At 47.6% G+C, this 25,425-nt stretch overlaps 1 protein-coding gene across 2 annotated transcripts; it reads right to left on the bottom strand.

Moving 5' to 3' along the window:
- Positions 1–1,301: 1,301 nt before the first annotated feature.
- Positions 1,302–24,792, bottom strand: LOC149352194 (uncharacterized). 2 transcript variants are annotated; one of them, XM_089581349.1, is made up of 8 exons: positions 24,658–24,792; positions 22,276–22,476; positions 16,028–16,236; positions 12,949–13,035; positions 11,692–12,381; positions 4,676–4,852; positions 1,535–1,626; positions 1,302–1,432 (listed from the first exon to the last, which is right to left on the bottom strand). In XM_089581349.1, exons 2-8 carry the CDS (start codon positions 22,334–22,336, stop codon positions 1,384–1,386), a joined length of 1,365 nt encoding a protein of 454 aa, XP_089437475.1. In that variant the 5' UTR covers positions 22,337–22,476; positions 24,658–24,792; the 3' UTR covers positions 1,302–1,383. The 2 variants fall into 2 exon arrangements, with proteins under 2 accessions (XP_089437475.1, XP_089437476.1); XM_089581350.1 differs by having other exon boundaries at positions 16,064–16,236.
- Between the last annotated feature and the right edge of the window lie 633 nt (positions 24,793–25,425).

Genomic DNA, 25,425 nt, shown 5'->3' with positions numbered 1-25,425 from the left:
CACAGGCCAATGCCGTAGCCCATATTTCTCATGTATGACTTCACTGACGCCTTGCCAATGTTAACTGTGACTTCACATGACAAAGTCACCGGCACCTTCTTTGTTTATTCTGTCACTCGGGCGAAAATAATTTAGCTTTAGTTCCTGCTAGGACAGAATAAAACGGGAAAACCAAGACAGTCACCCAGTTTTCTTCCAGTGTATTATAGCACGCAAAACGATCTTATCACTTGTACTTAGAACAAAACAGCCATAAGAGAAAATAGCTTACGATGCCCGCGTGCACTTTGCTAGCGGGCTAGACAATATTCCTTAGGGGAAACTGCACACCTGAATCGCTCCGAACTCTTTGCTTTTATCACTGGGGTAAGTTTTTTTTTGTTTTTTTTTTGCGCGCACGATAACCAGGGAAATAAAGTAATAATTACGCCTGTGCGTTTTTTGGACTCTCATAGGCTGTCCTTAACGTTTACCTTTTGACCTTCACATTCCTTTATTAATTTAGTCGTGAGACTACCAAGACAACGTCCGTCTTTTGCTCATTTTCTTTTTACAAAAAAAAAGTATGAGACGGCAACAAGAAAACTAAAGTCTGGCTAACTACAACTCCTCCCCTTTGCCCACAGTTTTGGTTATTCTACGGAACATCCTCTTGAATCATGTTCGACTTTCTTGGACGGGTGGACCGATTTCACCAATTATCCGCTCTTCGAATGGGACTCTGTTGGTTGCCGCATTCGACGAATTATCCGTCTAAGTTTTCCTTAGAAGAGTGGGCCGTCGGCAAAAGGGTACAAAGCTAATTTCAAGGCAACTGTATAGCGACTTCCCGGAAACGACTTTGAATATGACACCGCACAACAATCTCATGCTTGACCAACGCACCAACCCAAAAGCGTTTTACGTACAAGGCCGCAAGAGAAACTTACTTAAATCTCCTTTTCTTCCTCTTCCATCTTCTGTAAGCATAATTCTACTAACGTAACACTTCTTGGCTATCTTGACAAAAAAAATTACAAGAACCAGGAACGACGGATGTGACTATCAATGCAGAGTTATGCATAGGGCGATCCGCGATCCGCTACCGCGGGGCGCCACTGCGCATGCGCAGATCGCCCTGAGGCTGCCAGGTGCCCACCAGCTGCGCGCACGCCTGCTGCGTCGGGACCAATCAGTGTGTGCGCACTGGCGGCGCGCGGAAGGCGATCACGGTATCGGATCGCTCTATTCTATCTCTCTCCAATAACGTCGGTGTTTCCTCAAGTGCAGAGGGCTGAAATTAAACTGACCTGTACAATGAGGTACTTCAGCAACATGTTTATAAATATGAGAATAACAAAAAAGAAGGTCGGGGAGAAATGATGTGAGAGCTGAACGCGTTCTTCACTTGTCCTGTTCACTACTGTCAATCGCAGCGTCCGACTTGTGAACCCTGGAAGCAGCAACGAACGGAGAGGCACGTTACGCAGTGGCAAAACAAACAAAACGTAGTTAGCAACGCGTAACCAGAAGAGATGCCGAGTCCTCGGCGCACCTGATGAATAGCAGCTGAAGCATGCCCCTGCATTTCTTAATGTAATCCACGGCATCCTTTGCACAACGCCCGATGAAGTCGCAGCCGTTCACCTGTAAACGATATAAGAATACGCAATCATTTTGTCCAAAATTTAAAAAAAAAATAGCGGTAAAGGGGGGGTAAGGGGTGGCAAAGGACGTGGTAGAGCCTGAACAACATTGCTCTGGCAGTCTTATATTAAACGCTAATATCACTCGTAAGCTGTAAACAGGAAATACATGCCCAGTGTATAATTGAACTGAACCAAAGAACTGTTTTGCAGTGAATAAAAGCGGCATTCGAAGTAAGCTGGTGTTAATTGCGTTCAACAGACAGGGCCGTTCAGAAATTCAGCAACTAGCATCAAGAGCGAGTTAAACGCATCAATATTCGGACCAGGAACTGAGCAATTCGAAATCTCTTGGATTTGCGAGAAAAAGAGAACAATTATTTCATATATATATTCGGACTGCTGCGAACGCCTTTTCGATGGAGTAAACGCAAGTCTCGTATTTCTCTATTTTCCAGAATCGCCACACTCCTCCCACCTAAAGTGCAGAGCACACACACTGCAGGAATGGATCTACTCCTTCTATTGAGAAGCTTCAGCCAAAAAAAAAAAAGACCACCTGAGCGGGGATTTGAATCGCTGAACTTTCAGTCGGGAGCCTGCTTCGCTACTTCTTTAGTTGTTTTTTTTTTGTATTGTAGTATTTATTGCAGGCGTTTATGTACAAGAACAGGCTACACCAGGTGTTTCAGAGAAGACTAAATAAGTTTCAAAAATATGCTTTTTGAGGTAAAAATCCCGTCATAGTATTACCAGCGTTGGCGTACACAGGAAAGCCGGTGAATTGTCTTAAGTAGTGAGCAGGTTAACTCATTTCTGACAATCAACTTTTTAACTATCAAGGCTAGGCAAATGGTTGCAATTAGAGATTTGTAACCGGTCGTTACTAATAGCCATATCAGTTCTTAGAATTTCGAAAACGCGATTATCCTCAGCGCTGCGGGTCGACAAAATTTTGCTACACCGTGGCAAAATACATGCGCTTTCGAAAAGTGTGCAGGCAAGCCACCTTTCCAGTGCACGTAACTAGTCACAAAAGCCAAATTTTGTCGAGTCAATGCGCCAGCTGTGATCACATTTTCGAAAATCTAAAAACTGATATGGCTATTACTCACAACCGGCCACAAATCTCTAACTGCAACTAGGCGCCTAACTCTGCGAGTTAAAAAGTTATTTAGTTAACCAGCTTACTCCAGTTTTCACCGGTTTTCTGGTGTTCGCCAACACTGGTAATACTATGCTGAAAAAGCCATATTTTTACCTCAAAAAAACTTATTTTTGCGAATGACTTCGCCTTTCCTGAAACACCTGGTATCAGACTGTTTGCTAAGAAGCCAGCTAGCAGGAACAAATTCTCACCGCATAGCTTCGTGTCATTTCTATACATCGAGGATTTCGTAACCCGGCCGGATTCCGAAAAAAAAAAAGCAAAACTGAAGACGTGTCATATCATGTGTAAGAGGTCGCTTATCAGTGACACCCGCAGCAGCCAGCGCTGCCGGATGGCACGGCTGGCTGTGATGACGGCCGTAGCGGTTAAAAAATGGCATAATTCATTCCCTGTCTTTTGTGAGTTACAAACTAGACCAGACCCATACCTAACTAAATTTCATTTCTATGTCGTAAGCATTTATCTGTCATCTTCTCCCATCCGTGTCTTTCTGTGCGCTTTATGTCCACTAATTCACGCCTTTTGAGCTTTCTTAAAACTGTCGTATCCCGGTAACAGACTCATGAGTACGAAGAAGCAGACGAGTACTTTGTTTTGTGTCGAAGCGGGCATCAGAGATTTCACATCACGCTTCATCGTTTCGAAACGCAACTTCATTCAAGATGCTCGATGATCGAAGACTGGTAAAAAGCGACTGAATTCGTGCTTCGTGCGACCACAGAGCGCCGCCACGATGAACTGTCGTGAAACAAGGGTCTTATATAACTCCGATTACGCTACGAAGAAAAGTACAGGTGTCTCCAATATGAAAGGGAACTCCCAGTCTGCACAAGAAGACGATTTTTTTTTTTCGTAAGATTGGTTGAATATGAGCTGGTAGGTACAGGGTCCTTCAAAATATGTGCGAACACGGCGAAGCGTGCCCGCGCTCCGCGGAACGTCAGCGCATCCGGCGCGGTCGCGCATCGAAACAATGTGGCGCATGCGCACAGCAGACTGGAGGCGGTGCTTCGTGTCGTCTGCTACAGCACGGAAGCACGGCGCGCTTCCGTGCTGTAGCAGACGACACGAAGCACCGCCTCCAGTCTGCTGTGCGCATGCGCCACATTGTTTCGATGCGCGACCGCGCCGGATGCGCTGACGTTCCGCGGAGCGCGGGCACGCTTCGCCGTGTTCGCACATATTTTGAAGGACCCTGTACATAACTTGCTTGGCGTCGGCTCGGGAAGCAACGGAAACACAAGTGAGGGTACGAAGCTTTGTCCTTCTTCCCTTCACTTGTGTTTCTGTTCTTTCCCGAGCTGACGCCAAGCAAGTAAAACAAATTTTTTTGGTCATTTCTTTACAAAAGTTTGAAACGACTCTGGGTATTATACGCCAAGAGGAAACCTAGTTAGAAAACCGGAAAAAGTGTGCTTGTCACGCATAACTATGAAGTAACCATTAACTGAACGCTACAGCTTTAGTCCCTTTCACACTGGTGGTAGTACCTATACAAACACGCAACACCAGTGCTACCGACAAGCGCCGCAGCCCAGGCATCGTCAGTTGCACACTCAATGTTTTGCGGGTGCTTCTCAAAAGCACAGCTAAGAAAAAAAAATGTAGTCTGCTAAGACAGCTGAAACGCATCTTTTAAGTGAATCCACATTCCTTTTCGTTCAAAATCGGTGGGCCTTGCAAGTGGAACAAAAGTTAGAGGCAGCAGGTGCTTCTTCGTCTCACGTAGCGCATTGAAATGCGCCGTGTGTAGTAATTATTTTCGCCTTGCGCCGGTCCGCTAGCAGCCTCCAGGGCCGACCTCCGCGCACATTTTGTTTTTCCTCTCGCCTCACAGCAGTGGCGCTGCCTCTGCCCGACGTGCTGCGTGTGCGCATACCTGGACGAGGAAGTCGCCGACTCGGATGCGGCCGTCTCGCGAGGCCAGGCTCCCCGCGTAGACAGCCTTGACGACGGGGGCGTTGGGCGTGTCCCGAGCGCTGGGATCGCAGTTCTGGAGGCTGAAGCCCAACTTGGTGTGCCAGCCCCGGTTGAGCTTCACCGACACGCACTCGATCTGCAAAGCGGCACGTGTTGCGTCCCGATCATCCGGGTCACCTGCTGAGGCGAAACGCCGCCATGCATAGCGCTGCTGCAGCGTCGCAGGAGCGCGCAACCCGCGTGCGCCCCACTTCGCAGCGAAGGCACGTTGTGCTGAGTGCGCCTCATCATTCTCACGCTGCAGAAGGCCAACGCGTGCCGGTCAGAGGGAGGCCTGTCCTGAACATTTTACAAAATTGCGCCAACCACCTCTTGTACACGAACAATCAACGTGCCCATCGCGCTCCCGTTTTGGAAGCATGCTTTTGCTTGTAAACTCCACTAATAAGTCAAAGCATTAATAAGTTTCACGATTCATAAAACTGCCAAAGGGACGAGGACGCAGACAGAAGTGGACAGACACAGCGCTGTTTCATCAAACGTAATCAACCAACTAACCCACGCCTCAACTCATTAATAAGTTTGCTTCTTCGCGTGGCTTCTAATGGTCCGGCTAATGCGAGTAAGAATTCTGCCGTAGTTCAAGGGTATTTTCATTCAATATGCCTTATAATCGGGTTTAGAGAACGCTCCCAAAATTTCGTAGCCTTTTGAAAAAGCGTAGCCCCTTTAATAAAACTTGGATTAAAGGTGTGCGTAATGGTACAGTTGTGCTTTGTGCTTCTGGGGCTCCAAAATACGCAAGGATAGCCTCTTAATTCTGGAAACATGAAGATTCTCTGCATATGCCGGCAAGCTAGCGCCGCCTATCTCTTTTGTAAGGGCAAGCGTCGCCGAAATGGTGTAATTTCCGTTACAAAAAAAATCAATTTAGCAGTAAGAACGAAAACCTAGCGCAACTTGGGATTTGAATGAGGTGTTTGAAGAGCTCAGATTTATTTACTGTTAACAAAATAACTTTCAAGGAAGGCCAGATAATGGCTTCCCACAGCTACACAAGATTTATCTCAGCAAGATTTATGCATAAAATAGATATTAGTGTGGGAAGAGAAAAATAAAAATATAATGTTGCCCAGCCGCATATGTATAAAGACAGGTAGGGCTATAAGTAGAAAATATTGTATTGCATTTTCACTTTGTCTAGTAAGCCGCCATGGCGTCTCAGTGGTTATGCCGCTCGGCTGCTGACCCGAAAGACGTGGGTTTGATCCCGGCCGCGGAGGTCAAATTTCGGTGGAGGCGAAATGCTAGAGGCCCGTGCACTGTGCGATGTCAGTGCACGTTAAAGAACCCGAGGTGGTCGAAATTTCCGGAGCCCTTCACTACGGCGTCACTCATAGCCTGAGTCGCTTTGGGACGATAAACCCTCAGAAACCAAACCAAACTTTGTCTATTACCCAACAGCTGGGCCATTAATTTCGAGGACAAGTCTTACGGGTCGGTTCACGTGCCTGGCATTGCTTAAATGAAGGCATGCCATCAACACAACGCGTCTTTCTATGTGCCAAGGCAATTTTCGCCAATTAAATTTCACAATCGTATTGAATGCCACTCATTGTATGCGGAAATCTCAGTTTCACGAGATGCAACACAAGGAATATCAAGTTACAAAGCTGGTGCTTCCAGTCGCAAGACAGCAGAAGTGCGTGCAACGGTGATGGCGGACTAGTTCAAAAACACTAGACAACTTGCTCTCAATAGGAAATGTGAGCTTGGAAACAGCCAGTGGCTTCTTACGCGTACTCAGAGGAAAGCTAAACAGTATCAGCCATTCAGGACCTTCCACACAATCGAAAATAAGAGCGGGAAAGAGCAAGGAATATAGGCGATAACCAGATGCCCCGCTTGTAAAGATGTTAAATCCGATGTAGGCAATGCTTATGCGGCCTACAACCCCATTTTTGGCGCGCGCCACGCTGGCCGAGGCGGCCATTCTCAACTTCTACACTCCGCAGTTTTCACAAGCGGTTCAAAAATCACCGCGACGCGGAAAAAAGACAAACTAAAGATAACATTAATTGGCTTTCTAGCTTCAAAGCATATGGTGCAGCACATTCAAGAACGACGCGGAAGTGTTTGAAATTGCGTTCGGGCGTGGTAGGGGAAGAGTTAATGAAAATCCGCTACGAAGCCCCTATAGGGGTAAATGCGGCCACAGTTTTTGTTTTGTTTTTGTTTTTCATGCAAAGCAATACTCCGAGAACTCATTTTCTGGAAGAAATTGCTATCAATGCATGCTGTTCGATCAATTATATCACATTTATTTACTGGGGCTACTTTGACATGTAACCTACGTCTCAATACGTGGCACAAAGCTAACTTTATCAACACTTTAACTGTACGTAACATTGACAAAGCAAGATGACTTATCCTGTATTTGAGGTAAGGACTGTATTACAATGCATGAACAAATGCGTTTACAGATCCCAGGAGACCAGAAAAAGCGTCAGCTGCGGGCGAGAGCTGGGACGGAATAGTCAGAGGCAGCGACGGCGAGAGGCTCGACGCTTGGGGCGGTCACGTGGGCTGTGCCCGACGCCCGAGTCAGTTGGCGCCGTGCGCACACGCAACAGATCGTGTAAACACTTCCAAACGCAACTCGTGAGAAGTGCTGCTACCGGCTACGCTTTGGGAGGGGAAGATTAACGTCTGTGCGCTCGGGTAACGCGACAGATTTCTAGCAGTGCTGCCGACGTGATGTGCTGTGAAGCGGCAGGCACGAATAGCGGTGGTGTGGGCACTCAACTTCAGGGTTTTTTTTTTTTGTCGTCTAAAACAAAAGTCACTATGATAAAAATCTCTGAACGAGATACCCATAACATTGGCTGTCAGATGAGCAATCTTTCGTATTTAAAAAAAAAACTGAATACAAAATTTACAGCCGAATACGCTGCACTTTTTGGCAACTCTGTCGGCTAGACTTGGGTCTCTAAACATATTTAATAAATAGCGAAGGTCTCAGGCAGTCTAAAAAGAGTTTTCTAATGGTCAGAAAAAAAAGCTATAAATTCTTTAGAAGTTCCATAAATGGCGCACTTCGCGTTAAAATTTTGCACTAAAATATATGACAAGTTCTGAACTGCCATTTATTTGCTGTTCTGTGCGAGAGAACAATGTTTAGACACTTTTCAGAAAAATATGAAGCGTTGAGGGAGAAAAAAGGAATTCGGTGTGAATTTTTTCACGATAGTTCTGCACTCCTCCACGATGTTCTAAAGGCAGTCACCTGTCCCGAAAATTTTTTTTCTAAAAATATTCTTTTAAATCACTTTGGATGACCCAGTAAAGAGGCGTAAATTTTCTCGAAGAAATCGAGGAGAGTCGAGAGCAATGTCTGGTGGATTTTTAGCCTTGCTTGGAACTACAAAACCCATGCTATGAAACATATTGTTAACGCCTGCGTCTCGAATGAAACAAGAAAGCTCCGATATCCTATCATGAGTGAAATGCTGCGATGGCGACGGGAGCGTTACTTCTAAAGCGGTCTTATCGACAACGCCGCCCGTCAGTTCCCGATAACATTATGGTTCGAGCTTAGAAATGAGCACAGCGTCTTCGAGGTTTATACCGGCGACAATCTGATCAAGTTCTGAGGTCCTTCCTTCTGTTTGCGAACAAATCCGGCAGATTGTGGCAGTAAATATTTCTCAAAACGCTTCCAGCGGAGAAGCTCCCGGATTCTTTGGCGCGGTGTTTGTACTGGTGCTGGTGCAGACGCGACAGTGCTTGTGACCTCTCTTTATCCGCGGTGCTCATTACCAGCTCGAAACGTCGAGTGAATATTTCATGTAGCCAGACAGCCAAGCTCAGAGGCAATAGCGGGATCGCAAACGGGCCTGAAATCTTCCACTGCGAAAATCACTGCCGTCAACGAGAAGCACGAAATGGTTGGGAACAGGTTCTCGCTTTTACGGAAAGCTCTAACATTACTGCCTAATAAATTCCTGGCGCAGTTTTGGTACGCAGACATACGCAGAGCGACAGCGTGCGCAAAAAAATAGCGTGCTTCTTAGTGCGCATGCGCCAAATGGTATTTCGAATCAAGCCTTATCGTACTCTCGCATTACGCGCGCTATTTCGCGACGGACGTGACTCTTGAGTACGCTAAAATATAGTTTCCAACATGGCGGCGCGCTTGAAAGAAGGACCCCTCGCTTCGGAGTGAATTCGTCGTTGTTACTGCGTTTTCCAGTACATTCACTTGCCATAAATGGCTTTGTACCAGGCTTTCGCTTTGCCTCATCTTGACTGTAAGGAAATATATGAGCGATAAACTTGCTGTATTTTTTTTTATTTAGAGTGACGGTTCTGCCACTCCTATAGGCTTAAAGAGGAGCATCGGTTTGTTGACAAAAGTGGTTCCCGCTTTAATAACCAGGTGGAATCACTAGGCTGAAGCATGATAAATATGGAAAGAAGGCTGCAGAAGGTAATCTAGGTTATGATCTGCCATACAGATTAGGCGGAAAGGTCGTACAGCACCGGCACCCCAGTTTAATGTATACAGCCGATATTGTACTGTTAGCAGATAGCCAGGATGACTTACAAACTCTGGTTAAATCTTGTGGAGACGAATGATACGCTCTAGGCTTCACTTTTAGCGCCATTAGGCCAGGTGTGATGATTTTCCACGATTCAACTGATCAGGTACTTATAATACAAGGTCATGAAATACATAGAGGGGCCGAATACAAATAACTCGCTGTATGGGTAAGCGAAGGACAGGTGTACATGGAAAGGCGCGAACAGACTGTTGGGGCAAAAGGAAGAAAAGAAACCACCATAATGAAACACCGGGCATGGAGGTACAACACGTATGAAGTACTGAGAGGTATTTGGAAAGGAATAAAGGTGCCAGGGCTTTCTTTCGAAAATGCAGTTTTGTGCCTAAAGGCAAAAGTTCAGTCGAGACTAAAAATAAATCAGGGAGCTGTTGGAAGACTAGCACTAAATGCCAACGGCAAAACCACAAACGAGGCAGTACAGGGGGATATGGGCTGTACATTGTTCGAAGCACGGGAAGCTCAGAGTAAAATATTATATGAAGAACGCCTGAGGAAATTTGACGATAACAGGTGGGCATCCAAGGTACTTAAATACTTATACAGAAAAAGCGTTGACTCACAGTGGCGGAAAAGAACTAGAAAACTAACCAGTAAGTATGCCGGACACGAGGACGGAGGAAGAAAGAAAGCTTGAAACGACAGGTAACAGACGCAGAAGGCAAACACTGGATTAATCCAATGAAAAAGAAGCAGACTGTAGAGTTATTTCGAAATTGGAAAAGGAAGATCAGGAACGTATCGTTCTATGACAACTCAAGAGGCAGTTCCCTACTTTTTGAAGCTCGATCAGGGTGCCTTAGAACGCGCAGCTAAAAAAGAAATGTAACCAAGGAGATTAAACGTGCTGTGCGTGGTAAATCTGTAAAAACAATTGAACATCTTATGCTAGAATGTGGTGGTATCCATCCGGATGTCGTAGAAGGCACAGTCACTCTCCCTGAGGCCCTAGGGCTTAGAGATAACAATGGTCATGTGGATTAATCTGCCGTGGAAGTTAGCAAAAAGCGATTGCAATATTGGTGGCTCTAAAGCAGAGAGGTGGCATAAGGTTAGAAGTGTAGGATTAATAATGTATTTATAGAAAATGACGAATTTACAGACCAATTTATTACACTGTAAAGAAATATAAAGGAAAAAAGCCGAGTGTGATAGAGTGTGTGGTGGCATCTGCCACCACCCCGTTTCAAAGGGGAACCTCCCATCTTCCATCCATTCATTCATCCATCCAATTTATTTCAATCCAATATCGCTGCGTCTCCGTTTGCATACGCTGAACCAAAAGTGCGGATGTGACAAACAGGCCATCTTCGTAATGCAAGCTGCGGTCACGAGCTGGAAGTTAAACTTTTTCCTTCCAATGGATTGAGCATTACGTGTTCATGAACAGTTCGTAATTGCTAGGGCCTCCGCCGTAATCAACTGAAACTGCAGCACCTAGCCGGGCACAAAAGGTACAAAAAAAAGAACAAAGGCGTTGCATTGGTACCCTGCGTTTTTCTTGCTCAAACACGCGTTAGTTGCGTGCAGTGTGATTCTGCGCTCGACAGGGAAGCGCATGCCGAACGCGTTCTTAATCCACTCAATGAAACATGTCCAAAGCAAGCCGGCAAACAAAAACTGCGCGCCGAAGACCTCTATATTTTGTACTACAAGCGCCTCACATGGATAGTGCCGCTATGTCTAGTTATATCTCACTTCAAACCGGAAATGCTGCGGGAGCTCGACTCCAGTGTTGCCAGAGCACAAAAGGGTTTGTGCCAGTGGTGGAGCCGGTGGAAAGTGCGTGCTTTGAGAACTTTGCTGAAATGCATAGCGCGTTTCATGAAGCCTAAGATCCGGGAGAAACAAGTTGTCACATTGCCACCTTTGCATAAAGGATCGGTGCTTACACGTGGACGTTTCTTTTTTTTTTTTTCGCGTCCTTCAGAATAAGCTGTGTCACCGTGGGTGCTCCGGCTACTTTAGTTCTGCTCACCCTAAACCAACAGTTGCTGAGAAGCCATTAGGTTAGCCCGAATGGGCACTCAGATAAGCACACAAAGCTAAAATGGACTAGCATATAAATATAGGCCCGTGTCTTGAGAATGAACGGCGGTGGTACCAACGTTACTTTTACCAGTTGTAAACAGGTCACCGCAGGAAGCCTATAGCCTTGTTTCGCCTCAGCCCACCCAGCAAAAGTAGCGCACTTGCTGCCTTCGTCTTACTCGTCCCGTCCTTCCGGAAGCAGTACGCACTCTTTCTCCTATCAGGATTTATTTGAGCGTCCCTGTTGACGTGGCATTAAACGCATATGCTTTTGAAGGAAAAATATAGTGGAACAGATCGCAAGGCAGGCCTGCATACGTACTTCCAGAGACGGAGCGTCGATAAGCTTGGCCTCCCCGGCGTGACCGGCCTCTACGGGACCTCTGAGGTGGGTCAGCCCCGAGTCGTCCGACTCCTCCAAGAGCACCGTGTCTCGCCAGCGCGTGAGGCCGACGTCGTCGTCTCCGCAGCTGTCCGCAAACATGGCGCTGTTGAAGCACGATCGCACCGTAGGTGAAGAGCCGTGCCTCTCGAGGCCGTTGAGCGCATCGTCGAAAAGCAGCATCGCTGAGCTGCTCGAAGACCTGCCCGTCACCGGCGCGCCCATGGAGTTGTGGCGTCTGCACTGAGACGGCGGCTCGTCAGCGGCGTTTTCGTGTGGCAGCTTCTCTCCGCAAAGATCACCGTTGTGCAAGTCACCAAACACTCTGCCGTCCGTCACTACATCGAAGTCGCAGGGCTCCGCCAGGTCGCGCACCACTGCGGGCGGCGGCTGCGCTTGGCTCCTGCGCAGCCTCGGCTTGGGCAGCGGGGCGACGAGTTGTAGGTTCGCGTAGAGAGGCGGTTCCGGGGAGGATAGGGAAGCCGTCGAGTCGCTCAGTACACTCGTGCCGAGGTAGGACGACAAAGGTCGAGCATGCCAGCTCGTCGGGCGCGTCGAGTTGGCATCTTCTTTTTTCGCACTGCCCTCGGGCTCCGTCCGGCAACAGTGATTCAAATCGCTCTGGCTCGCCTGGAACGAACACCACGAATCCGCCGTCAACGCAACGACAAGAACGGCAACTTGAGTGACAGTGGTACGGAAGTAAAGACGGTTGAAGAAGCGCACACGTATACGCTGCGGCGGCCCCTAAACCAAAACGCGGCTCGTGAGTAGAGATGATCGTCGCAACAGGTGTAGGCATTGCGCATAGTTACGAACACGGGTGGATTTGCTAGTTTCATTGCTGTGTCATCATATTACGCCACTGTTCAACGTGCTGTTTTAGAATGCGATAACCAATATATAACACATCGCCAAGGCACCCGCTCCAAAATCGCGATTGAAACGCCAGGGAAAATAAGTTGGAGGTAGTGGGGGAGCGTGGGCAAGATCAGCTACGTTGAGGCAATACTTCACCGTTACTTTACGATTTTTAGCAGAGAAGGCGCACGTTTATCAATCCCGACAATTTGTTTTAAGACTACAACATGGCGGTAGAAATGCCCGAAGGAGGAACAAGAACGCTTCGTTGTATTTCTCTCATTCCAAAAAAAAAAATTAAAATTAAATTAGATTTAGTTGCATATAAACACTTACCGACAAGTTGCCATTCTCCTCAGGCTGCTGCCTGTAGATAGTGAGGGTCACCAGGCCGGACGCAGCCCTGAGTATCTCTAACGCTTGCTAAAAAATTTAAAAAAAAAAGAACGAACAAGAGGCTGGACATAAAAAAAAATCATGCAACGGAAGTCTGGGTGGTTGGGAATACACTGATAAACAAGGAAAGGAAAGCCGGACAAGTTTCTTGTGACAAAACCCAACGCTTCTAAACGTACTCGGTTCTTTCATCAGGTGTGACTGCGGGCGAGACGCAGCTAGACCGAAGCCGAACCCGCGTAGAAGGTTGTCGCTTGAGTACTGACATATTCGTCAGACACGGGGAAAGGTTAATCGCTTTTTCGGAACTCTTCCTCGTGCCTACACGTATGACTTGAGGTCGGCGACCTGGCGGTCGCAGTAGTTCCTCCATGCGCGTGTTTTAAAAGCCTCGCCGCACTTCTTCCACAGTCACACGCTCGTGAAGGAAACGATAAGGTTTCGAGACATCGGGTTTTGTCACAATATGAATTACCGTACATTTTCATCCGGCATTACAAAGGTCAAATCATAACACGACTTCCATGCTTCTGTCAATATTTGTCACTACAAACAATGACCAAACGTTTTCGGACCGCCCTAATGACACAGTGAAATTAGCTACAGGCAACACTTTCACTTTAACCCGGCTGGATGAAAAGGAGTAAGTCACAATACAAACGTGCCCCGGAACATGTACAATTGTGCTTCATGCGGGTGTCGCAGCCCCCTTCGCGGCAATAAAGAAATGAACGAGCAAATTAATAATTTTGGCAGGTGCATTTTAATCTTTTTTTTTTTTAAAGAGACGATGTCATTTTTGATACATCAACCTGAGAATATACTCATTTCAGTAATTTTTCCAGGAAGAGACGCACTTACGGCTTTTTAGATGCAGAAACAGTTATTTAATGTCATCCCCCAAAATGAGTATTTCCCGAACTCTCACTAGCAATCGCAGCTGCATTTCCTCAGCAGTATCCCTACCAATATTTTAGTTCAAATGCTTTTAGGATTTCTATTTTCAACCAATTAAGTCATGAATTCAGCCATAAGAAGGATCGCTCTCGGATGAAGGCGATGGCTACCTATGAGGCTGAACTGACTACGCGACTGATGTGACTGTATACGGCTGACGTGACGCAGGTCACGTAATACCAAGGCGCCATCTGGCGTCATATTAAACACTGCGCGCTGTGGCGCTACTAGAAGTGTCGATAACTCATATCGCTCATTAAAAGGCTTCAAGTGCAAGACTGAAGAGGAGATGCGCCTCTAACTGTGGCACACGACACACTGAGAGGATGTCTCAGAGGAGTTTTCACTTGCGTCCATACCAAGGTCTAGGACAACAAAAAATTTATCACTGGAAACCAGCATTCAGCGGTTATTTTAATGCTGACTGCATTTAACGGCTGCTCCCTGAGTTTTGTCGTCCACAGTTCGCAAGCAGGAAATTTTAAAAAAGACCTGCGCTTTGAGAATTCAAAAGAAATGAAATAAATACATTAATGGGGTCGTAACTAGTATATCCGTAAAGTTCAATTTTCAGCACCATTAGCCGGCTAAAGCCCAATGAGGGACAAAGCCCTCTCCCACTGACCTCCAAACGACCTTGTCCTGCGCCGGCTGCGGCCACCCTACCCCTGACCCCTTCCTAATTTCCTCCGCCCACCTGACGCTCTGCCGCCCCCTGCGGCGTTTAACTACTCTAGGAATCCACTACGTTACCCTAACTAACGACTGGCTATCTGCTCTTCGCGTTACACGCCCTGCCCATGCACATTTATTGCTGTTGATTTCAGCTAGGTTGTAGTTAAGTCCTGTTTGTACGCTTACCCACTCTGGTCTCCATTCTGCCTCTTAACGCTATCACTATAGCTTTCATTTCCATACTGGCTGCGCTGACGACATTTTAGTTTAAAGCATTTGCGTTAGCCTCCAAGTTCGTGCCCATAAGGTGAGTAATGGCAAGATACAACTATTGTACGCTTTCCTCTTCATAAGTTGCTTTTAATGGCATGATAATACCTTCCAAATGCACTCCACTCCATTCTTATTTTCTTCACTATTTCACTGTCATGTTTTGGATCCGCAGTAACTACTTGCAGTAGACAGCCTTATTCCCTGAACACTTCCAATACCTGGCTTCTTATCGTGAACTGCTTCCCAGGCTGCTTAACGTTACGTTAGTTCCTTTCATATTAATTTTTAGCCTAGCAGCTATTTTTTGCGCGCTAGGTCCTCAGCCGTGCGCTGCAATTCCATCCTCAAGTTACTTGGCAGAGAAGTATCACCAGGAAGTCGGAGATAACTGAGGTGCTGTCCATTGACTTCTATCCCCAGCTCTTCCCAGTCCAGCCCTCTGAAGACCTCTTGCAAACACGCGGCGAATAGCAGAGGAGAAATTGTGCCTCACAGCTCTCCTGATTATTATTCTATGATTTTTCCTGTGAAGGACCATGGTTGTTGTGCAGGCCCTATAGACATTATCCAGTGTCTTTACATATAGCTCTTAGTTACGCAATACCTGCATGGCAGTTGGTTTTTCGACGGAATAAAATGTCTTTTCAAAATCGATGATCACTCACTGAAGACGTAATCTGTAAATCGCACATTACACTTTTACGACTTTAAGAGCCTAATTAAGGCGAAGTGGTAATGTTTAAAATGCGTGTTTCGAGCTCCACAAGACAACGAGTAATTCACCAAAATCCCTCAGCACATATATCATCATCTTCGCAATCATCCTCTCATAATCAGCATCACTGATCATACTGCACCAGACAGATTCAGCGAGAGAGTAGCAGGAGCGAATCGAACCGCTAAGACTCAGAGATTAAAAACGTTAATTTATTTCCACTGCTTGAAATTATCTTTGGCCATGTGTAGATTAGCAGGAAATGAGACATTTTCGAACTGCTTCTAAGCAAATAAAACGCCTTCCTTTCCGCACGAAGTGAACCGCTCCAGATTTTTGATGCCTTCCTCTCTGCCGATCATGTACGTGCTCCCAGCGCAGACAGAGCTGTATACTGACTGCTGTACTCTTGCCGAGCAGGCGAACGCCGTTGACCTTGAGAATCACGTCGCCCGTTCGGAGCCGGCCGCAGAGCTCCGCCGGCTGTCCCGGGTAGAGCTCGTGGACGCGCACGAAACCAGGCTCGGAGGGTCCTCCGCCGTCCTTCAGGATGCCCAGGCCCAGGCCAGAGCCCGGAGACTTGCGCAGTGCTACCGTGAACACCTTGGCTGCACAGGTTGTGGACGTGCCACGGAGTGTTAAAAAGCGCCACGTGCAGACCTGGAAACGTATCCTGTAAGCGGGCGGACGGACGATGACGTCAAACGGGCAGTGTAGCCCTCAACAGCGAACCTCCAGCCGACACTTCGCAATGCACAGGCTTGCCTTTTCGTTGCGACCCTTATCACTTTTCAACCAGCAACGTAACTACGATCACTGCGCGTTTCTTCAGCACTACAAAAAACTCTGACCTACCAGTCATGCGTCATGCCTTTTCCTTTGTACTTATCCTGTTTTGTCGACATAAGTGCTTGCACCGAGAGGGCGCATGCAGTTATGTGCTTTACAGGAACTGCGTTACTGGCTACCTTCATCTGTGCGCAAAGTCCGCAAGGAAAGCTATGCAGGTACAAAAAAAAAAAAGAATACGTCATCACAAGGACGACATGAGCAACTTCGCAAGAGAACGCAACCCGGTAGCCGAGCATTTCGAAGATGCAGACCATACATTCAACTTCGAAGAAGCAACCATCCATGGAACCGAAACCAACTACCGAAAAAGACTCCTACTCTAACCTTGGCAAATCCAAACCACTCCAAACTACGTAAACCGCACACGCTGAAACCTCCCCCTGCGTATGCGCAGGGACTGCGCTCCGCAGGTCGCAAAAAAAAAAAAAAATGACGGACGATTTAGGTTGGTCAGATCAAATGCGAATTAGGTCCGCTAGCTATTCGGTTCTCACTTCGGTTTCGGTTCGAGGCACGATTTTCAAGGTAAGCAGGGTGCAGACAAAGATCCGCGAATTGGGCGATAAACTGGAGAGGACACTTAAGCTCCGCCTTAAGGATATATGGCGCGATAGCGTTAATGGGTTAGTGTACATATATGCCGAATTGGTCATTCTCTAGTTTACATTCATAGATTCCTGGGAGTCGTCATACCAGTCCAGGCGCAGTGGTGCAGCGATTAAGGGATGCATGCGCTTCCACTTGAGTATACCTGCCAACATGCACAGAAGCTGTCTGTAATCATAAAGCGCTTTTTTTTTCATGATTAGAATTACGGACAACTAACTTGATTTATGGACATTTTTGCTCTGAAACTGGTTTGGTTTAGGGTTTGGTTTATGGGGTTTAACGTCCCAAAGCGACTAAGGCTATGAGAGACGCCGTAGTGGAGGGCTCCGGAAATTTCGACCACCTGGGGTTCTTTAACGTGCACTGACATCGCACAGTACACGGGCCTCTAGAATTTCTCCTCCAAAGAAATTCTAGCCGCCGCGGCCGGGATCGAACCCGCGTCTTTTGGGTCAGCAGCCGAACACCATAGCCACTGAGCCACCGCGGCGGCGCTCTGAAACTAAAAAGATCATATAAATGAGTCCCGACTATGTATGTGTGTGCATATATATATATATATATAGATATATATATATATATATATATATATATATATATATATATATATATATATATATATATATAAGATGAAAAAATCACTAGACATTGAAAAACGACGTTTCGACTGGAGGACCAGCTCCTTTCGAGTGTACTACAGAGCCTTCGAAACACGCAGCTTTTAATTTAAAGCACGCGCGAGGTACAAGAATAACGTAAAGGACCAATGCAAACAAACAACAGAGCATATCCCCCCCCCCCCCCATTGTTTGCATTGGTACTTTAAGCTATTGCTGTACCTCGCGCGTGCTTTAAAAGCCGCATGTTTCGAATGTTGTAGTACACTCAAAAAAGGCTGGTAATCACTTTTTATACATCATATATAAATATATACCACAAAGAATTGCTTCACTGAAAGTTGTGCAACCTTGATAGTGACGACGGCTACCAATTTGGGACAAAAGAACGCCTACTTCAGTGCACTTATTGCGCGTCAAAACAAACAAATGTTGCCATTTTCACTGTAACCTGCTTGACGTTCCCTTTTCAGGAAACAGACACAAAGCATGGCGATCGAAGCCAAACAAACAAGATATGCATAGCTGCACACCCCAAAGTGTCGTAAATACAATGGTAGTCACTGATAATTCAATCTACGCGGAAGACACTTCGCAATGGAATGGGAAGAAGTGTCTGCAGTACTATGTCCGCTGAGAGTCAAAGCTACTTGCAACGCATGAGGTCCACATCACCAAGAGTTAAGAAAGCCTAAATTCTTAATTTGTTAAAATCAGGAAGCAAGAAAACAAACAGTATCGCTCTTGTCTGTTTTCTGTCACATGGCGAGATATATTCTCGAGTAAACGCGAATTTAAGCGCTACAACAACAATAGCAGGGTTCAACGTTGGAGAACTTGTAAAACCCTGCCTTGCCATAGAAAACTAAAGCTTCTCATGCACGACAAGAAGCTGCAAGTTCGCAATTAGAACGCCTGTATTTTACGAAAACCACGGAGATATTCATACCCAGAGCTGTATATCCTCGAAAATTTATCTAGGCTTTCGAGATTTCAGCGCAAAAGCTTTAGGTGAACCGGGACCCCATGTACACACTGAAAAAAAAAAGTGGTTCGTATCCGTTCGTTCTTTTCTCGTGTACTGCATGCAGAACACGCTGCTGCGCGCAAAAAAAAAAAAAAAAAAAAACCGCAGGGCTGGAACATCTGGCACTTGTTTCGAGCGAAATTGACCCAAGTGAGATGCGCACAGAATGCGAAGGCACTAACATCGATCACGGAAGTGACTGTGACGCCACCGCAGCACAAAGCACTGTACCCGAAGCACTGCCGACTTTCAACACAGTGGCAACGCATACGGCAGGGGCATGCAATTAAGCATATACGTACGCTCTGCGCTAACATCAGCATAGTAGTCTTGCATGTTCGTTTAGTGCTATGAGAAGCTGCGAGGCTTTGGTAGGTTTAGCATTAAAAAAAAACGTTTAAATAAAGGTGTTTTGTTCAGACTCCTTTTTCAGATCACTATGTAACGAGAGAGAATATTCCTCTTAAAACGGCAGTGGCGATGTCGAGTGCACCGCTTATCTTTAAGCTGTCTAAGCCAGCTTAAAGACACACGGGTACAACAACAACAACAAAAAAAAAACAAGACAGTATAACACTGCTGCTTTCAGCAATTTCTCTTTGGCTCTTACTACTTCAGCAGTGACATACACGACGCCTGTCAGCCATTCCGCTGCCTCTTGAATACCGAACAAATTTTGCTCGCACGATGCGGACATCCACGAGCAAATGGTGCTGCGCTGCAAGTGGCCTCAAAAAATTTCCTCGTAGGCTTGCAAAACGTATATCCGTACAAGGCAATGTCAAGCTTACATATTTACGCCACTTTCGCTCACCCTGAAACAGTGAAGTGCATGGGCGTGGAAGGCAGGTCGACTGATTTGCTTCGTATGCACCGCCTGTTCCTCCTCGCACAGCTGCGCGATGCGCCCTGACGTGGCCGCGCGTACGCTGCCGCTGAATTCAGTGCGCGCCTGGCGTGCTCGTTGCGTGGGACGCGTTTTCGAAAAAACTGCGCGCACCGCTCATCTGTGTACGCACGTGGCGCGCGCTCCAGAAGTGAGCCACAAATGTTCAGCTAATTCCTCTCTAGGCCTGAGTGTACTACTCTGCAGTTGTTGCTCGCGTATCCCATGACAGTCGTTGTGCTGCAAGCCGCGCGATGTCATCCGCTTACAGCTGCCGGAAGAGCGTACGCCGGAGGAGGGCACCTCGAACGCTTCCCGAAGCTAGTATACGCTACTCCTATTAAACATTCCGCGTCATTCTTAATGAAACAAGCCCTGCCCCGTATTAGTGAATGGCAAGTTGCTGTCGCATGCAGGCAGAACAGCGAGGACCCTTCCAGGTCTTCTGTCAAAGCGTGCAGCAGGACGCAAGCGCGGTTTGCCCCGACGCGGCAATAACGAACCGGACTCGTCACAGCCGATAACTCGAGCGGATAGAGAACAATGCCGCTGATAAAAGGTCCCGGGATGTTGCGGAAAGGGAATATCCGAGCGAAATGAGCAGCAAGGCAAACTAATGACGAACAGACAACGCCTCAGTAGCTTCAGCTTAGCTACATTTGGCGTTGATGGACAGCAGCACGCTTTTAGAGCAGGAACCGAACAATTTTGTGCAGACCGTCAATTTTACTTTTGTTTATATTCATTCACATCCTTTTTCTGTCCCCCTGCATTTGTTATCACTGGCTCTCCAGTGCGAAACGTTATCTCGTTAACACTACATGTATGAAGGGAAGCGCTTGTTCCTTCGCACAGCGGCGCCGGGTGTTCCTTCTGACCTTGCGTTTTGACGAGCAGCATTGCAGCTTTAGAGGCGGTGGCACAAAAAGATAGAAGGAATAGGCACTGCACAACAGTTCTGAGCCAATGCTATGGAACTTTCAGCCAGCACAGGTGACACTATGAAAATCATTACAGGGACGAATTCGTACACAGTTCATTCCCAACAAAAGAACGTTTTTTCGTTACTTATGTAGCACTAAGCGCATGTATGCACCATTAAACACTGACATAATTTTCCTCCTCCAATGGGGCGAACTAGCGACAGCAATAACTTTATTACGACCTTCAACCCCCCCCCCCCCCCCCCCCCTCCTCCTTCAGAGCGCCCACTATAAAGCACATACAGGGAAGCCTTGGAGGGCTCCCTGCCAATACTGTGGGGGTAACCGCGATAACCATGATGCATTTTGGTCTTCACAAGTGCCCAAGCCGCCCTCTTCCAGTCTCCGCCCCACGTCTCAGCTCGCAAGCGCCCTGTTTAGTGGCCGAACTGGATGCCAACATCCTCGCTTCTTCATATATACCGGACATTTCTGATTAGGCACATCTAGGCAAGAGTGGACTTTTGGCGTCGTATTTGGGGTTACAATAAAGGCGCTCTCGCTCATCTCCGAGGTTTGGTTCGGTTTGGTTTGGTTTGGTTTATGGAGCTTAACGTCAAAAAGCGACTCAGGCTATGAGGAACGCCGCATAGTGGAGGGCTCCGGATAATTTCGACCACCCGGGGATCTTAACATGCCCTGGTACCGCACATCACACAGGCCTCTAGCTTTTCGCCTCCATCGAAATGCGACCGCAGCGGCCGGGATCGAACACGAGTTTCGGATCAGCAGCCGAGCGCCATATGATGGCAGCTCATAAATACTTGCGAAACCTGTACCAATTAACACGCCCTATAAGCATCCCTCCTAACACCACAGTAACGAAAGCAACAGGGAAAAGGGAAGATATTCCAGCAGTATATCATGCAGTTGTACTTATGTGGATGTTCTTTTTCGCTGGGATACTCCCGTGTACGGTCAGGATCTAAAGACACGGCATTGCTGTCACGAAAACATACGCAATCAAACTCAATCATTTCGTTTCTATCAGGTTCACTGGATTACCCGCGGAAACTTCAAGAGAAGCCACATACCGGAAAGAAACTGAAGTGGCAATAGCGCTGCAATAAGACGTACACAAGAAAGACTGACCCAGGACATGAGCTATCTTGTCAGTCTTTCTTGTGTATGTCTCGCTGTAGCGCTATTGCCATTTCAGTCTCAAATAATGCACCATCTAGCCCAAATCGACGTTCTTCTATACCGGAAAGAAAGCCCACAATTCGTAGGGGACCAACAGCGCAAGTCAGCCGACGCATAGTTGAGGTTGGTGCATATACGAGGGGACATCCGGTGTTCGCCCTGACTACCTGTCGAACTTGTTGCAGTGCGACAACGGCCTACGCCGCCTGAACGCACCAAACGCGCGCGAACGTGGGAAAAAGGAAAACAACCTCGCCGCGCGCTACTCCCTGTGCGCGACTTAATAGATATCGGTGAACGTAAACTGCGCGGCTTCTTTGAGGGGGCCGTGAATTCACTACAGAGAATGAACTCCAGCACTACACGCGGCAGTTACGCACGCAACTTTCAGGTTCGCAGCGCAATAGCTTGAGCAGTATGCGAAGCATTTGGCTGTTGCTCTGTCCCGCTGCATGAGCGAGAGTCGTTCATTTATAGGGACGCCAAGAATGCCAAAGAGCCGCGAGCTGCGCCATGCGTGGTGGACTCACACTTGTCGTTGGCCGCCTGGTCAGGCATAGAAGCCGGCTGGAGCTGACGCACGTCCGCCATTGTCACCGTCGGTTGCCGAAGACGGCCGGGCCGCTGGTCAGATTTCCTTCCTGTTCAGTGATATCCCGGCCACCCCGGGCTCGCGCTGCCTGTGTGCCTCCTCCCCCGCCTCTCGCGCAGGGAGCGAAGTCGCATCGAAGCTGGCGTGTGGGAAAAAGAGAAGAAGAAAGGGAGAGCAGCGCATCACCGTGCGTGGAACACCCACTGCTTCTGCAGCTCGCACTCCGCTGGAGAAGTGTAGGGGGGGGGGCAAAGTGCTGGCGCTCTGAACGCGCGTATGGTTTGCGCACAATCGCCAGCCATATATATACTCTCGGAAAATGCTCTATCGTGCAGTCTCTCATGGACAACCGCCTCTATGGGCTGGCAGATACCGACGATCGAGTGACAGGCGCCCCGACTGCTGAAATTCCAGCGTATACGTTAGCAAACGCGGACATTTTTTTTTTCTTTTACATCAAAGGTCAGGATTCCACAGAAATTTTCATTTGACATTTGTTCCGGAAGAAGCCACGCAGGCCATTGGGGCGAATGTGTTCCGCGGCATTTGCGATTTGGCAAGCGTGTATGAATGCGCATTATATCTGAGGCAATATTAACCTAAGATTCCTGCAATAAATAAGCGGTGGCATTTCCGAATCTAGCACGATCTCTATGCTTCGAGATAATTCATCCGAATGATGGTGAATCTCTCAAAAGAAATGAGTGCTCTCCCGCCTATGTGGCGTGCCAGTTTGCTGTAGTTACGCAAGAACTTTCCGAGTGTTCAACTCAATAGTCCTGGCACAAAGAGAAAACATTGATGAAGAAAAAATACACTGATCGCCCATCACATGACTCACAAACTGAACACGATAAAGCGAATTCCAGTAGAGAAAAATGGCATACACAGCATGGCTTACTGTCTTTTCCCGACACAGAATGCCGCAAGTGGCGATTACGCGGAACATGACAGAGAAGCAAGTAAGCTGTCTAAAAAAAAAAAAAAATGTTGCGTTCATGCCCGTTTGATCTTTTTAAAGCAGGAAACAAGCAATATGCGTCTTCATGACAGCATCATCATGATAGCCTCACAATTGCCAAAGGAATCCTTCGAACCTAATACGGAACAGAAACGTATATCTGCGCAAAATCAGCAGCATGACGTGAAGTTCGGGTGCTGATTGCGCAAGTATATGCTTCGCAACCTTCGCTTTCATGAATAATCGCTCACGTTTGTCCTCCTGCATACGCATCGAAGAAACTCACGAAACGCGAGGCTCATCTTTGTCCTGTAGCTCTTATACTCTTTCGTTCTAGCAAGCGAATTCCAAATCAGACTTAAGAAAAGCTATCGTGCCAACGTCATAACTGTCATGTGTTTGAAGAGGAAGAAAAAACAAGCAAACTTTTGCCATTTAAAGCAACGGCATGTTCGGAGCCACAAGCAATGACATCAACTATGTGAGCGTCAGCCGTGGAAACAGACACTTTTCTTTACAATTTGTTTCATCCCCCCCTGGCAGCGTACATTACATAGAAATAATACGACAGCATTCCGAGCGGTAAGTAGAGCGCTTCCCTTTCTCTCCCGCAGAGTAAAAAAAAAAGATAATAAAAGTTCCGGCAAAGAGACGGCCCACAGATGGCAAATTTGTGTAGTCTGGTACAGAGCGTCGGGTGCGTTCCTTTTTTTTTTTTTTCGAAATATTTCTTCTCGCGGCTCTAAACCGTTCGTAGCAGCATGCTTCTACCACTCAAAAGCAAGGGACTCCAGCGGGAAACACCAACACGGAAAAGCCGCTCTCGCACTCAAGCGGATCGTTTGCCGGCAGTTACGCAAAGCCAGAGCGTCCCGCCCCCCAACACGCAGCTTGCACAATACACCGGCTAGCAACGCTCCTCTAGAGCTGCGATCTGGGAGTTCAAATCTAGGGCTGGCCGATTGTCCGGAACAGGAGTACATAACTGCACCGATCTGCCGATAGCTTCGATCCTCGTCCATCGCCAAGCAGCACCCATTAGGTGAGAGTCTTCGACTACGCAAAAATGAAACTCGAATGTCAGTTCCGCGGCGTCACAACGGCACCACAACCAAAGGCCAGCTGAACCGACGGGTTCAGCGGCAAGCGGCGAAGAAATGTGTAGAGGGTGCCTCGACTGGCTTCAGGGGCACCCTATACACCGGACCCTATACAGGAATGGGCCCAAGAGGCCTGCGGCACACGTGCGAAGAAGCGCCGAGCGAAGCCCGCGGCAGGCGCATGTGTGTCGGGCCGGCCGCAGACGAACAATGCTGCCGGCGAGTGCTAGGCAGTGCAGGAGAGGAAACAATGACATACCGGAGCCTCGTCGGCATGCGTCCGCTCCGCCTGTGCGCTGCGATAACCGTGCTCCGGCGCCTGCCAAGACCAGGCGCAGCGAGAGCGCGCGCGGCCCGGGGATGTCGCTGCACTACGGCGCTGTCGTACCTGCCGGCAGGGGGAATTCTTGGCGGCTCGCGACGATAAGATAGCGTGTTTTTGGCGGCCCTCTCGCAACACCCACGATAAATGACGGGGAGGGAACCACCGGACTGCTGACGGGCGTTCCCGGCGTCCATTTGACTCTCTCTCTCTCTCTCGCCGCGTTGGCTCAAATGTCCACGCAGGTAACAAATCTGATTAGCTCATTCGCTTCAACACGAACGATCGATATAGTGTGAAACAATAGAAAAAGAAGAGTATTGGCTCTTAGCGCGTGATGCTTAGGTAGTGGGCAGACTGGGTCATCGGCCAGAGAGGTTGACCGAACCAGGCTAGCATGCATGCAGCTGTGCTGCATTTCGCTACCCGAATGGCGGTAGGCTCAACCCGTTTGTAATGCGTCATCGACAATTTCTGACTCAGCAGGGGCAGCAATACAACAAAAGTACGCGAGTCGACCGTAAACTCTAAGGCCTATTAAACAACTCGAGGGCAGAATGAATGAGGGCAGAATGAGGGCACGCGGATAGATGCGTTTTAATGAAATGATTGAGAATAAATATAGAAGCAATCTGAGAACTTTTCGTTTCGCGGTGATGAAGCTTGCTTATGAAAGAAAAATTAAATGTTTTGAATGAGTACTTA

This window comes from Amblyomma mixtum, chromosome 3 (assembly GCF_055824585.1).
Source record: "Amblyomma mixtum isolate Tamu chromosome 3, ASM5582458v1, whole genome shotgun sequence".
Classification (NCBI taxonomy): Eukaryota; Metazoa; Arthropoda; class Arachnida; order Ixodida; family Ixodidae; genus Amblyomma; species Amblyomma mixtum.
The sequence above is the reverse complement of the archived record's forward strand: the minus strand, read 5'-3'. Positions and strand labels throughout refer to the sequence as shown.

What these genes read in the sequence shown, in the direction of transcription:
- LOC149352194 (XM_089581349.1), bottom strand. Translation starts at nt 22,336, where the DNA reads ATGGCGGACGTGCGTCAGCTCCAGCCGGCTTCTATGCCTGACCAGGCG. An exon ending in TGCTCGGCAAGAGTACAGCA is followed by an intron (nt 13,036 to 16,027) that starts GTCAGTATACAG and finishes TAAATTTTTTAG; the next exon opens with CAAGCGTTAGAGATACTCAG. An exon ending in CTTCAGCTGCTATTCATCAG is followed by an intron (nt 1,433 to 1,534) that starts GTGCGCCGAGGA and finishes TGCTGCTTCCAG; the next exon opens with GGTTCACAAGTCGGACGCTG.